Genomic DNA, 13715 nt, shown 5'->3' with positions numbered 1-13715 from the left:
AGTTATGTATACTACCAGCTCAAGATATAACCTGTGCTTAAAAGATGAGTCCATATTATCATCAAGTTATTTACCCTTAGGCCCTATGTACATGGCTACAAATATTTTAGCAAGGAAAAGAACAGTACGCATTACAAGCAAGGTTGGCAATGTTTAAGTGAAAACGTTTCTTTCACACCAGTGTTTCACACCAGCTCAGAGACACTTTGCAGCCAAGCCAATGCGTGGGTTCACAGTCATGTAGACCCGCAGAAGTCTGACTGAGGTCGCCGTCATGCACCCTCTGCCCCTTGTCAGCCAGACTAGGTGTGGCAGTCATTTGAGACATCTAGATACAGGTGCCAACCAGCACCTCAGCCACACAGGGGGTCTCCTCAGGAAAGTCCTTCAGTTTGTCTCAAGTGGGTTCCAGGACAGTTGTTTCCATGATGCTGAGTCCCACCACGGGCTGTCCCTTGGAAAGCAAAAGGCACATTCAGAGAGTGAGCCACACCAGCAGCTGGTGGCATGAGGGGAAAGCAGATAGCTCATATGTCTGCAGCTCAGTTTCGGGAACCCTTCCAATGTGGTGCTAAGAGTTACGGGAGTTGGGTTTCAGTAGTAAAGCAGACACCTAAGAGTACTTACCCAACTCAGCACGCAAGCCTGTTATGGAAGCTGCTGGGGCCTAGGAGATTTGGTCCACTTCTTACTGTCACCCTGAAAGTGCTATATTGGTATATTTTTAATTATATGTTTCTTTTTGCTCTACAAATGGCAGATAGGTAATAAGCTGTTGGTGTGCTACATTCTTGGGATTGGCACTGTTTATACTGTAAATATTCCCAAAATGTACTTCATTAAATCTTACATTCCCAGCGATTTACAATGAATACCTATTCAAGTGATTACACTGGAGTCTTCTGCCTGCATCCATTAAAAACATGTCAGGGCTCCAGTTCAGACTTGAACCACGTAGCAGCATTGGTGCACATTAGTGCTTTCTGCTAACCTGCTGTCTGCAAACCTCACTATTCACCAAGCTCAGATATGATTTACCCATTTTATGTAGTGATAGTGATACTGACTTGGATTGACAATCTTAAAGCATACAGGCTGGCCCTGGCCAGGTGGCTCAGTTGGTTGAAGCATCCTCCCATTCACCAAAAAGTTTCAGCTTCTATTTTCTGTCAGGGCACATACCTGGGTTGCGGGTTTGATTACCCATTAGGGCGCATACAGGAGGCAACTGATCAATGTTTTTCTCCCTTTCCCTTTCTCTCTCTCTCTAGAAATCAGTGAAAGTATATCCTCAGATGAGGATTAAAAAAAAAAAATGCAAGCTGATTTTGACACCAATAACGGCCTTTTGAATACATGTTTTTAAAAACTATTCAAATTTTATAAGCCATCATTGTCAGAAAATCTCATTCATGCTACGAAAGAATGATTTGGTTGGTGTTGGTATTATTTTTTAGGAAATGGAGCCCAGGTATGAAGGGTTCACGTGTGGGTGGCCCTGGCTTCATCGAGTGCCTTCCTGAACTGATCCACGCCTGTGGAGGGAGGGAACAGGTGTTCAGCTCCATGATAGAAAATGAGCTGCCGGCCCCAAAAATGAAGCAGGTAAGGCCTTCCATGTTTTGAAGCTCCTTTACTCTGGGAATTTATACCAGGAGTTTTTTTTTAACTTAGAGCATTGGTTATTGGAGTCAGACTCACCTGGATTTAAATTCTGTCCACCATTTACCAGCCATGATTATGAATATGAAACAACACACCTGTCTCATGAAGTTCTTGTGAAAATTAAGCAGCATGTTTTTATGTAAACTGCTTCTTGTAGTTCTTGATATAGAGAGCTCAATAATGATATTAAAAATAATGACAGTATCAGTAATTAGAAGGAGCATTGGCGTTATCAGGAGTCGTTTCAGTAGCTGGCTGAGAAAAGTCCAAGACAGCTTGTCCTTCACTGAGCTGCGTGACCCGGGCGCACTCCTCGCCCCTTCAGCACAGTCGTACTTCCTTTATGCTTGGCTATATTTTCATGCAGTTCCCTCAGTTACTTTTTATGCCCGCCCTCATTTTAATCACTTTAGTGTAACTAGATTCTAAAGTATTCCTTCAAATAAACTCCTCATTTCTATACCATGTAACTTAGATGGAAAACTAAATCTGTGTTGTGAAACACAATGTAAGTCATCTCTCCAAACCATCTTTGGAAAGGCCAAAAATATGAATAAGTGATGCCAGAAATATTTGGCATATCTAGACCTTTAAGTCTTAATCTTAAGCAGTTTTACCCTAAATGTGTCAAAGTAAGCATTCAGGATTTGTAACATAATTAACACACGGACTTGTAAACGCAGGTATTAAAATAAAGAAACTTCTAAACCATGTCATTTTTTCCCCCCATTAGAACTGATTTTTGAGCAAGACTTGGAAAAAGTGTAACAGGCATTAAAGTCTGATTGTTCAATTTCTGTTGAACCCAAAATTGGCACCAAAAACTATTTAAATATTCATAATAAGTTCTTACCTTTCTAACTAAATTACCATCAAAATTATGAATAAAAACAATGTATTTAAATCAAAACAAGGCTTCCATTAGCAACAAAGATTTCTAACATAGCATATATTGATTTTAAGCCAAGTTTTAGATGTGATAAAAAATTAGAACATTGTTTTAATTAGTTCAGGGAGAACTCAGAAGTAAACTTACTTAATTTATTTGCATAAATTGCCATTCTGTTATCTTTAAAAACAAATGCAAATTGGCTCAGTCTGATATGATGATGGTTATTTGGCTCAAAAGTGCTTCAATATGCAGAGCAATCTGGTGTTGGCTCTGCAGTGAGGCGATCCCAGGTAACATACAAATCCTGAATTATTCCAGAAATTAGTATGTTTAAAGCATCAATTTAAGTGCTAATTGCAGTAGTAATGAGAAAAAGCAGGACGACTTTGAGATTTGCATCTCCCACCCCATCAGTATGCCTGGAACGGCTGCTGACTGGCAGCGGATTTGGCTGCTAATTAAATAATTGTATGCATGGCAGTGCTCCTGCCTGATTCAATAGATGAAGATTAATCCTCAGATAAATATGTTTGGCTGGTATTGAAATGTCTTAGCAGTTTCTGTAAAAAATAGCTCATGTTTTATATACATATGTGTGTTGTGTGTATACACACATACGCGCCCAACAAATATCTCTGTACACACTGAGGGTGAAAAACAGTAAGTGCTACAAAAAGAACACCTATGTATAAAAGCCAGATCCAACTTCTATAAAGTAAAATCCCAATGTGTTGCTAATAATTGAAAACATATACTGGTAACTAACTTAATGGTACATTAAACAAGAAATATGTTACTTTTGTCGTCTCACAAATTTAAATGCTTTATAGAAATTGTGTATTGAAGTGTCTCCTTGGTCACTTCCACTCTGGCCAGTGTCAGTGAACATCAAGTGGTACATGCAGCTTCTAGATTCTGGAATTAAGAGCCATTATATTGAGAAGTTTTCTTCACTGATAGTGCCACATAATTGTAATTGATAGAAAAAAGTGACAATTAATTATCTAAGGACATCAAGTTTATTTGTTACTTCCTCCTTTCTGGAGACTTGGAAATTCATCCATTCATACATTCATTCATTCATTCATTCATTCTATGATGATGAACAGTTACTATTTGCATGCCAATTTCTCACAAATATCATTCAATTTAAACAATAAGAATAAAATTGGTATTTTTTTACCCCTTTAGTATGTGTCATTTTAATCTATATTCGCAATATAATGCCAAAAATATATATTTGTTCTTAGAAGGAACCCTGAACTTATAAGGCCCCTTATGATATACACATACAGAAATGTTTTTCTTTCAGAATAAATTTAGCGTATGGACCAAAAAAAAAAAGGCGTTTTGTACAATAAGTGGTCAATGGATGTTGCTGACTAACATCAACAATTGCATAACATTTTTTGTTACTTTTATATCCCCAAGCAATGCTCTCTTCCTTAGAAGTCACATAAATATTAGAATGGATGCTTCTCTACAACAAACCACAAACCAGCTCAATGACAAACATTTTTAAACTTACTTTTAGTATAGTCCGTAGTCACTCAATATCTAGGAGGAATTTATAATAAAGTGGTCACAAGTTTAGATAATGATTAATTTTTTTAGTTGATTTTAAGAGGACTTTAAACTACAAAGATTAAAAGCACGCTATTTTTGAACACAGTAAGTACAAGAAAAACTGGAAAATCTGAACACAAGCTATGGAGTGTGTCAGTGTTGATATCCTGGTATTAATATTATACTTTGGTTTTGGAAAATGCTACCATTGGGGGAAACTAGGCAAATAGTACATAGGTTCTCACTGCACTGACTCTGGACTTAATCAAATTAACTTTCTTTATTATATTTTCTTTTTTTTTTTCCAGGCATGGAATTTCTTATCTCACTTACCAGTGATAGATGTTGCCCTCAGTGTCAAAGGCTGGTGGGATGACTCCGAAGGACACAGTGAACTTTCTATCACTACTATGACTTCAGACAAGCGAAATGACCACAGATGGATCAGATTGCACGCTGATCAGGAGTATGTGCTTCAAGTCAGCCTGCAGAGAGCCCATGTTGGGTTCCACAAGGTATAGTGTTTGGTTTCCATTCTCAAATGCTTCACACCAGACACCAGCGTGTAGCACCCCACATATCTTTTACCTTACTAATGCATCCGTGTCATTCATGAATCCCTCTTTCTCAACTGGCCTCACTCAGCTCTCCTCATGTGCCAGTGTTCAACCCCAGAATATCGACCTTACATGATAGTATGTTGCTGGGGGACTGTTCTCAAAATATGGCCCATAGACACAGTCCAACAGAATTTCCCGGAGTGCCTTTAGAGAGCAGATTCCTTGGCCCTCCTCCAGACTGTCTGCATCAGCAGCTCAGGAGGGGGGAATCTCAAAATCTGGACTTCTGCCCATCACCCCAGATGACTTTTTAAGGACATTAAAGCTCGAAAAGCACTACCCTAGAAGCACTTTGTTCTGTGGGAACCACATTGGGCTGGATGCAGATGACAGCACCCAGCTCCATGAATTTGAATAAGACACTAAGCTTGTCTGTGCCTCAGTTGCCACATCTGCCTCTTCCTCCCTGATAATGCACATGAGAGGGCTTTGTCAGTGTTCATGCAGGCCAGAGATGCACAGTACTTTCATTTGCAATTACTGCACTCTTTTCTGTTGCCTGTGACCATCGAAATTAATCATTTGGTCCTCTGAGACTATTAGTGCATCGCATGTGGCCAGATTGGGTTTTGAAATAACCATGATAATTGAAATAAGAAAGACTTTGCCTTCTCTTGGGCCAAGTGGAGTCGGGGGCTTTCCTGTGTCTGGGATAAGCACACAGGAGTGTGGGGCTGTGGTGCTCCAGTACTGTCTTCTGTTCTCACACATAGCCTGGTGAGAAACTTTCTCCTGTTACAACGTCCCTTCAGTAATGTGCCTTCAAGTCCCACCTTGTTTGATAGTTAATTCTAAAATCAGTCCCTGTGAGTATGAACCGATTGGCCTCTGGCATTTCAGAGTCTTTAATATGAGAATGTCTAGATGAGTTAGTAGATACAATTTACAAAAAAAATAATAATAATCATACAGGTAAAGTCATGGGGAAAAACCTATGACTTTTTTTTAACCTTAATATTGCTACTTAAAAATTAGATTCAATCATGCCAAAATAAACCCTTTTAAATATTTTTTTAACAACTGTGTTTTTTGTGTGTTTTTTAAAAAATATTTTATTGATTTCTGCCCTGACTGGTTTGGCTCAGTGGATAGAGCGTCAGCCTGCAGACTCAAGGGTCCCGGGTTCAGTTCCGGTCAAGGGCATGTACCTTGGTTGCAGGCACATCCCCAGTGGGGGGTGGTGTAGGAGGCGGCTGATCGATGTTTCTCTCTCATCGATGTTTCTGACTCTCTGTCCCTCTCCCTTCCTCTCTGTAAAAAGTCAATAAAATATTTTTATATTTTTTAAAATATAAAATTTTTTATAAATATTTTTTAAAATTTTTAAAATATTTTTATATTTTTTAAAAATATATTTTATTGATTTTTTACAGAGAGGAAGGGAGAGGGACAGAGAGTCAGAAACATCGATGAGAGAGAAACATCGATCAGCCGCCTCCTGCACCGCCCCCCCCCCCCCCCCCGCCCCCGACTGGGGATGTGCCTGCAACCAAGGTACATGCCCTTGACCGGAACCGAACCCGGGACCCTTGAGTCTGCAGGCTGACGCTCTATCCACTGAGCCAAACAAACCGGTTAGGTCAACCCTTTTAATTTTGTTTGTAAATTCTGGAAAAATACATTATTCTCCATGCTGTCTTTTAAAATGCCTTAAGTAAAACATGTCCCTCCAAAATCTTGAATGAAGCCTGATCAGGAGCTTGTCACTATTAATACATGTCTTTATTAGCACTTTTTATACCATGATGTCATTGTCTTACAGATTCACTAGGATAATCATGTATTTTATAATCTCTATCTAAAATAAAGACTTCAAGTGCTGTCAATATGGTGATATCTAATCTTGGATTGTGGTGATTAATATATCTTCCAAATTGCTTGGCTTATAATTTTTCATTCCTCGGAGAAAGTATTTTTTTATATTCTATTAGAATGTGTTTTTATTGTGTGTGAGTGTTAGTCTTGGTGGTGTAGTGCTTATTTTTGTGAAGTCTAGAATCTAGTCTTGATTTGTCTCCCTCCCCCCCCCCCCCCCCCAAGTATCAGTTTCTTGTGAATACGTCTTTGGAAAATTTGTTAACCTGGTTTATCTCAGTTTGTTCATCTTCAAATTGGATATTAATATTATTTATGAAAGTTTACTAAATTAGTGTCAAGATTCAGGGCTTTCTGTTCTAACTGTGCCAAAATGTCCCGGTAATTATAGTCACAAAGTAGTATTTTGAGGATTTTGAAAAAAGATAAGTGATAGCATATCCAAGACACCGAACCAGAAAATTAAAAACATCCCAGATAGATAGACTGAAATGTGTAGATTTATGGCCTTTTAATCACAACCAAGTGGTATAGAAAGTCCAGAAATTATTAATGCTTTATCTTTTTCTTTGCTGGTTTACAGGGAAAGCAAGACAACCATGCAGTTGCCCCTCGGTTCCCCAAATCAAAAGACGAAGGATGGTTTTTGATATTAGGAGAAGTGGATAAGAGAGAACTTATTGCTTTGAAAAGAGTAGGATATGTGCGAAATCATCATGTCGCTTCCATCTCCTTTTATACCCCAGAAGCACCAGGAAGGTAAGCAGAACCTTACCACCAAAATTCTGAAAGAATGAAATATGACTGTGATTGGCAAGGGGGTTTGACATCTTTGTTCTATTTTTCTACTGTAGGTATATCTACACCCTGTATTTCATGAGCGACTGCTACCTTGGCCTGGACCAGCAGTACGACATTCATCTCAACGTCACACCAGCGAGCATTTCTGCACAGGTCAATGAGGAGATCGCCCATGCCTTGACCGACCTGACGGTGAAGTAACCTGACCCCAGCAGTTATTTGAAAGAAGTGGTTAAGGAGTCTGGCTGTTTAGTCACCTAGACAGAGTCGAATTACTTGATGTTTGCCTTGGTGGAATCAACTTCTGACCTCAGGACACCCAGGAAATTGACAGGAGCTGCAGTCAGTTTCAACACAAGTTAACTGCGGTGGCCTTTTTAACAAATGTTGCGTTTTATAATGTTGTCTTCATGGATTTTCTTATATGTAAAATCAGTACTCCTGTAGGAGAATCAATTTGTGTATATTGCGACTATATATAGGAATTATCAAACAAATTTCACATTGCACAGTGTACTGTTTACAAGAATATTAGCTTCTTTTTTTTTTCTAAGGAAAACTATACTGAGACGTGACAGTGTTAGATGTTGTGACAGATTTCTAACCCTGAAGCATAAAGTATGTAAGATACCTGTATGGTGGCACACAATGTGTCTTGTTAACAAACTTTATACTTTGCCACATGTAGAAATGATTTCCAGAATTTCTTATGGTCATAAATGTTAATAATATAGCGGTAAAATCACATTATAGAGCTCAATGATGAAAACAATATACTGACCTTAGAAAATGTAGATACTGTAACTAGTGGAAATAAAATATTTAGCTCGCCACTTGAAGACAAGCTGACTCAGTTTTTCCTCCTGCTTTTTCTCCATCGTATTACTTACTCTTCTGTTCTTATTCCCTTCTATGTCAAAACTTCACTCCCACTTTTTTTCTGAAATATTTATTTACACAAGGAGAGAAGTGTATTGCGATTTGTGTTGCATCATGTACAGACCACTCTGACTTTACCTTCTTCAGGGTGGCTCCGAGGCAAACAGAAAATTTTCAACCCCTACAGGTAGTTTTTACCTGTGATGAAGGAAATTTTAAAAGGCTTTCTGAAACCAGAACATATTGCTTGTGTTTACCGCCTTCTCCATGCTAAGAAAAAAAGAGAGAGAGAAAGGAAGGAAGAAAGAAAAAAAGAGAAGAAATATAGTGTGTGGGTACCAGGCATTTACTTCCCAAAATTAAATCTAAATAACTTGTCAACACACCAAGGTCACGAGGTGTCTGAAGTTCACTTCATGTAAAGAGGTCTTCCTGCCTTTTCTTTGGCCGTTTATTTTCTAATTAAAATTCATACCTTAGCCACTTACTTCTCCAGTCCATACAGGAACCTGAGGAGAAACAATGCCGTCGTCTTCATGTTTATCAGCGCCATTTCTTTTAGTGAGCAGGTAGGTTTGGGGAGCTGGAAGATCTGTTTCATCAGACATGTGACACAGGGCCTGGGACCAATAAGAAAGAATTTCTGTTATGTCTATTACTGAAAGGAAAAATAATGTGACTAGTTAAACTTAAGTCAAAAGCGATTAGTTCACCACAAGCTGCAGAAGGCACTAGTAAGGCAAGGTACATTTGTATGGAAATGTTTACCTTATAACAGTAAGTGACCAATGCTATTTGTCATTACTTCAAAATTCCAATGTTGTGTATATTATAACAGGGCAGGTGCCAACATAATCAGATTAATTCCATATTCCTGTTCAAATTCCTCTGGAGTTTATCAACTCCATTAGAAGTGCCAGTCAGATATGCATTCCAAGTATATGTTGAGTAGCTTGATACCCACATGAATCAGAGACATGTCCTACCCTCAAACAAGGCAGCCTGGTGATGAAATAAAATGTAGCTAACTATAATGAAGTAATTGCAGCAGTGAGTTGTTATTCAGAAAAATAGGGATATCTAGGCAGAGTTTTGAAGGTAGTTAGAATTGTGAAGGCAGCGATGAAAGAAGAGAATTCCAGGTGGAACAGCCACAAGCTGTGAGTAGACCCCAGCCTAAGGTATCCAGTTAGTCTGCATTTTCAGACATGAAAGGGAGTGACAGGCGAGAAGGATGGAAAAGTCTGTGACATGACCTTGAATTAGAGGGTAAGGACTGCAAATCTCATGTGCATGCAATGAAATTCTTTGGCAAGGCCCCAGAGAAGATTATGACAAATTCTGAGAGTAGGACAGGGAATCAGTGGAGACATGAGATAGCCTACTCTTGTAGGGATCACAAGTACTCTCAGACTCACCAAGAACAGGCTACTTACCATATCTTCTTATATCAACATAGGAAGGGAGACTTAAGATAATAGGTAGTTTTATTATGATGATGACATTATGGAAAAGAATAAAATCTGTTTATATATCAATGTATCCTGGGTATTACTAGTATTTTAAAACTTCAAAATATCAAAACTTTTTAGCCTGAGATTCTGGCTCCCTGTCTTCTTTCCCCAGAACCCTGTCTTTTCTTCATCACCACTACTATTTACAGTGAAAGGATCCCCCAACAGGAACTACATATGATTGAATAATATGAACTGATGATAACTTTGGGCCATCTCTCAAAAATAATCCAAAATGAGTAGGCAAAAATTGTTTCACGAACCAGCTTCTTTAAAAGAATAACCTGAATTAACTTTTTAAAATTTAATGTATTGGGGTGACATTAGTTAATGAAACCATAAGTTTTCAAGTGTACAGTTCTATGACACATCATCTGCATCATGCATCGTGCACTCACCACCCAAAGTCAAGTCCCTATCCGCCAGCATTTATCCCACCTTTGCCTTCTTCCACCTCCCCTTTTCCTCTGGCACTCAGCATACTGTTGTCTGTGTCTGCCTTTCTTTTCCTTTTTCTTTTTGCTTAATCCCTCACTATTTTCATTGAGCCACATCAACACCCCTCCCCTCTGACAGCTGTCAGTCTGTTGATGAATCTCTTTGTGTTAGTAAGTTAATTTTGTTCATTGGATTTCCCCATATACATGAAGTCATATGGTATTTGCCTTTCTCTGACTGGCTTATTTCACTTTTTTATGGCTGAGTAGTATTTCATTCTGTAAATGTAGCACAGCTTTTTAATCACTCATCTATTGATGGGTACTTGGCTGCTTGCAAATCTTGGCTATTATAAATAATGCTGCAATGAACATAGGGGTGCATATATTCTTTCAAATTAGTGTTTTGGGTTTCTTTGGACATATTTACAGAAGTGGAATTGCTGGGTCATTAGGCAGTTCTATTTTAATTTTTTGAGTTAACTCCATACTGTTTTACACAATGGCTGCACCAGTCTGCATTCCCACCAACAGTGCACAAGGGTTCCCTTTTCTCTGCATCCTCACCAACACTTGTTTATTGATTTATGGATTATAGCCATTCTGACAAGCATGAGTGATTTCTATTGTTTTAATTTGCATTTCTCTGATGATTAGTGACATCAGGCATCTCTTTATATGTCTATTGGTCCACTGTCCTCTTTGGAGAAGTGTCTATTTCAGATCCATTGCCCTTTTTTTAACTTGAGTGTTTGTTTATTTGTTTGCTTTTCTTTTTTCAAATTTTTTAAATTGATTTCAGAGAGGAAGGGAGAGGGAGAGAGAGATAGAAATATCAACACTAAGAATCATCTCTTGGCTGTCTCCTGCGTGCCCCCCACTGGAAACTGAGCCCACAACCTGGGCATGTGCCCTGACCAGGAATTGAACCATGACCTCATGGCTCATAGGTGTCCGATGCTCAACCACTGATCCAGCCAGCTGGGCAATTGTTTTTCTTTTATTTTTTAATATATATTTTATTGATTTTTTACAGAGAAGAAGGGAAAGGGATAGAGAGTCAGAAACATCGATGGGAGAGAAACATCCATCAGCTGCCTCCTGCACGCCCCCTACTGGGAATGTGCCCGCAACCAAGGTACATGCCCTTGACCGGAATTGAATCTGGGACCTATCAGCAAACCGGCTAGGGCTCCATTGACTTTAAAAATGTGTATTGGGTCCTTAGGTTAACTTTTTTTTTTTCTGTTTTCAGAAATCTAAATTCTGAATCTAAGCGACATAAGGAGATAAACATTTTGAGTTTAATGAGTTCTAGTTATATTATTTCAAGGTTCTCAAAAATCCTGAGAATGGTAGCTGATTCCAGATTGTCCTGGAAGCCTGTTTTTCAAGTGATGGAGGATGGCTACAATGACTTCTGGGAAGAGTTATTCCCACAATTTCAGCCTCAGTTCTCTCACTTTTCATCATGGTACTATTTTTGGAAAATAAAGTTCTTCAAATTTGAGACCTTTAAGTGAGATTTCAGGGATTCTACTTTGACCTTCATCCCAAGTCTTTTTTATGTCAATTTGACAACGATCTTGGGGTGCTATTACCATATTTGGTCCAGTCTCACCTAAGGTAAGCTTTGGGTCCAAACAGCCTGATCTGAATGGATACTTAAATTTTTTTGTTTACTCTTCAATTGGCCTGAATTTGGAGAATAATTTCTAAACGCATTTGATTAAAGTTTACGAGTTACGAGTATTACTGTGTCTGTAAATTAATGTTAAGCAGTTCATTATGGAAACTTCCTGGAGAACATAATGGACTGTAAATCAGTCCATGTTTGGCTGAACAGAAGCATAGTACAGCCTTCTAATTAAAGGGTCTTTGGGTCCCCAAACCCATGTTTCCTGACTCTTGACTTATTATCTGTGTCCTTGATTTTATTAGAACTTGTTAAAAACCATGTAGATGCCATGCCTACTCATTGAAAACAAGTATAATCATTTTAAATGATTGCAGTCATTGATTCCAAGTTTTATTGGAAGCAGTTTTTTAACCAGTTAACTGACACGCATCCAAAACGGAAACCATCCCCTCATGCCACAATAGACTCTTATGGTGTACAAATGGTTAATGATTTGAAGTTATCAGGGCTGATCAAAGGTTAACTATATTCCTGAGCTTTCCATCCTTTTCGTCTTGGCATCAAAAGACTGTACTTTGCAGTATGTGGAGGATTGTTCCAGCCCATTTGAAACTCCCTACAACCAAGGGCCAATATCTCCAAGTGGCCTCAAAGGTGCCAGCTTTCAGGGGAAAAGACAGCTTCTGAAATAGCCGAATACGTCCTGAGAGTGAGGAGACTAACACCGAGTAGTGCTGACTGCCATCAAAATGAAACTGCTTTCCCTGTGGCCTGTAACTCAGCACCAGAGACAATCGGAAAAGGAAGACTTCAAAAATGTTCTTTGCGGCAATACATCAGAATTGGTGCATATTTCCTCAGCCAGCCTGAAGGGACAACATTTATTTGTATGTATACTAGTAAGTTCTACCTTTGTGACTGCTTTTTAGTCAAATTGATGCAAGAGTTTTATTAGAAACAAACAAAATACCAGTGGACCAGCAAAAAATCAAATGGGTGTAGGGGAATATTGAGACCTTGCTTCCCAGTGTAGGTTGTCAGTTTGTCTTAAATAAACTCTTATAAAATATCTCAAAAATAAAAATGAAATGGGTGTAAATTACAGGAGAAAGTTTTCATTGGAAAAGAATTCACAATATGGTTATAAAATAATGAATAAGCAAGCTACTGATAGAGATCTTCATTCATCAAACATTATCTGCCTTAACATAGCTGTTTCTCCACTGAACTCCAAATCACACTGGAGACACATCGTGGCATACTTCTTTAAATACCTGAAATTTCCCTGACCAGTTTGGCTCAGTGGATAGAGCGTCGGCCTGCAGACTCAAGGGTCCCAGGTTTGATTCCGGTCAAGGGTATGTACCTTGGTTGTGGGCACATACCCAGTAGGTAGTGTGCAGGGGGCAGCTGTTCGATGTTTCTCTCTCATCGATGTTTCTAATTCTCTATCCCTCTCCCTCCCTCTCTGTAAAAAATCAATAATATATATATTATATATATATATTACATACATATATATATACACATATTTTTTAAAAGCGTGTTTTTTAAAAATAAATAAATAAATAAATAAATACCTGAAATTGATACACAATGAAAGTGTGTAAGAGTCATTCTAACAAAGAATGCCAATAACTTCAACTGAGCTTTCAAATAAGCTCTTCTCATTACAATACAAAATGGCCTAATGATGGGCAGCAGGCCAGGAATGTGCATTTCACCTGTTACTTTTACTGTTCATTATCAGAAAATATGCTCTATTTTCTATTACATCACAGTTTCCCCAGGGATCTTGAGGGAATAGTTCTAGATTAGAAAGAAAAGCTGGGCTACCTGTAGCTAGAGAAGCAGTCTTTATTTTTTAGGGTTTTTTTCCCCTTTCAT

General features: G+C 38.5%; 1 protein-coding gene across 1 annotated transcript in view; it reads left to right on the top strand.

Annotated features, from left to right (window-relative positions):
* The window catches only part of ASCC3 (activating signal cointegrator 1 complex subunit 3), a 257401-nt gene extending 249200 nt beyond the window's left edge, over positions 1–8201 (top strand). Inside the window, exons 39-42 of the mRNA XM_081093991.1 lie at positions 1458–1605; positions 4432–4638; positions 7142–7317; positions 7413–8201. Coding sequence (XP_080950117.1) covers positions 1458–1605; positions 4432–4638; positions 7142–7317; positions 7413–7560 — 679 coding nt within the window. The 3' untranslated portion in view covers positions 7561–8201. The remainder of the gene's footprint in view (positions 1–1457; positions 1606–4431; positions 4639–7141; positions 7318–7412) is intronic.
* Positions 8202–13715: the final 5514 nt, after the last annotated feature.

Source organism: Myotis nattereri, assembly GCF_964212035.1.
Source record: "Myotis nattereri genome assembly, chromosome: 6".
NCBI classification, from domain to species: domain Eukaryota; kingdom Metazoa; phylum Chordata; class Mammalia; order Chiroptera; family Vespertilionidae; genus Myotis; species Myotis nattereri.
The sequence above is the reverse complement of the archived record's forward strand: the minus strand, read 5'-3'. Positions and strand labels throughout refer to the sequence as shown.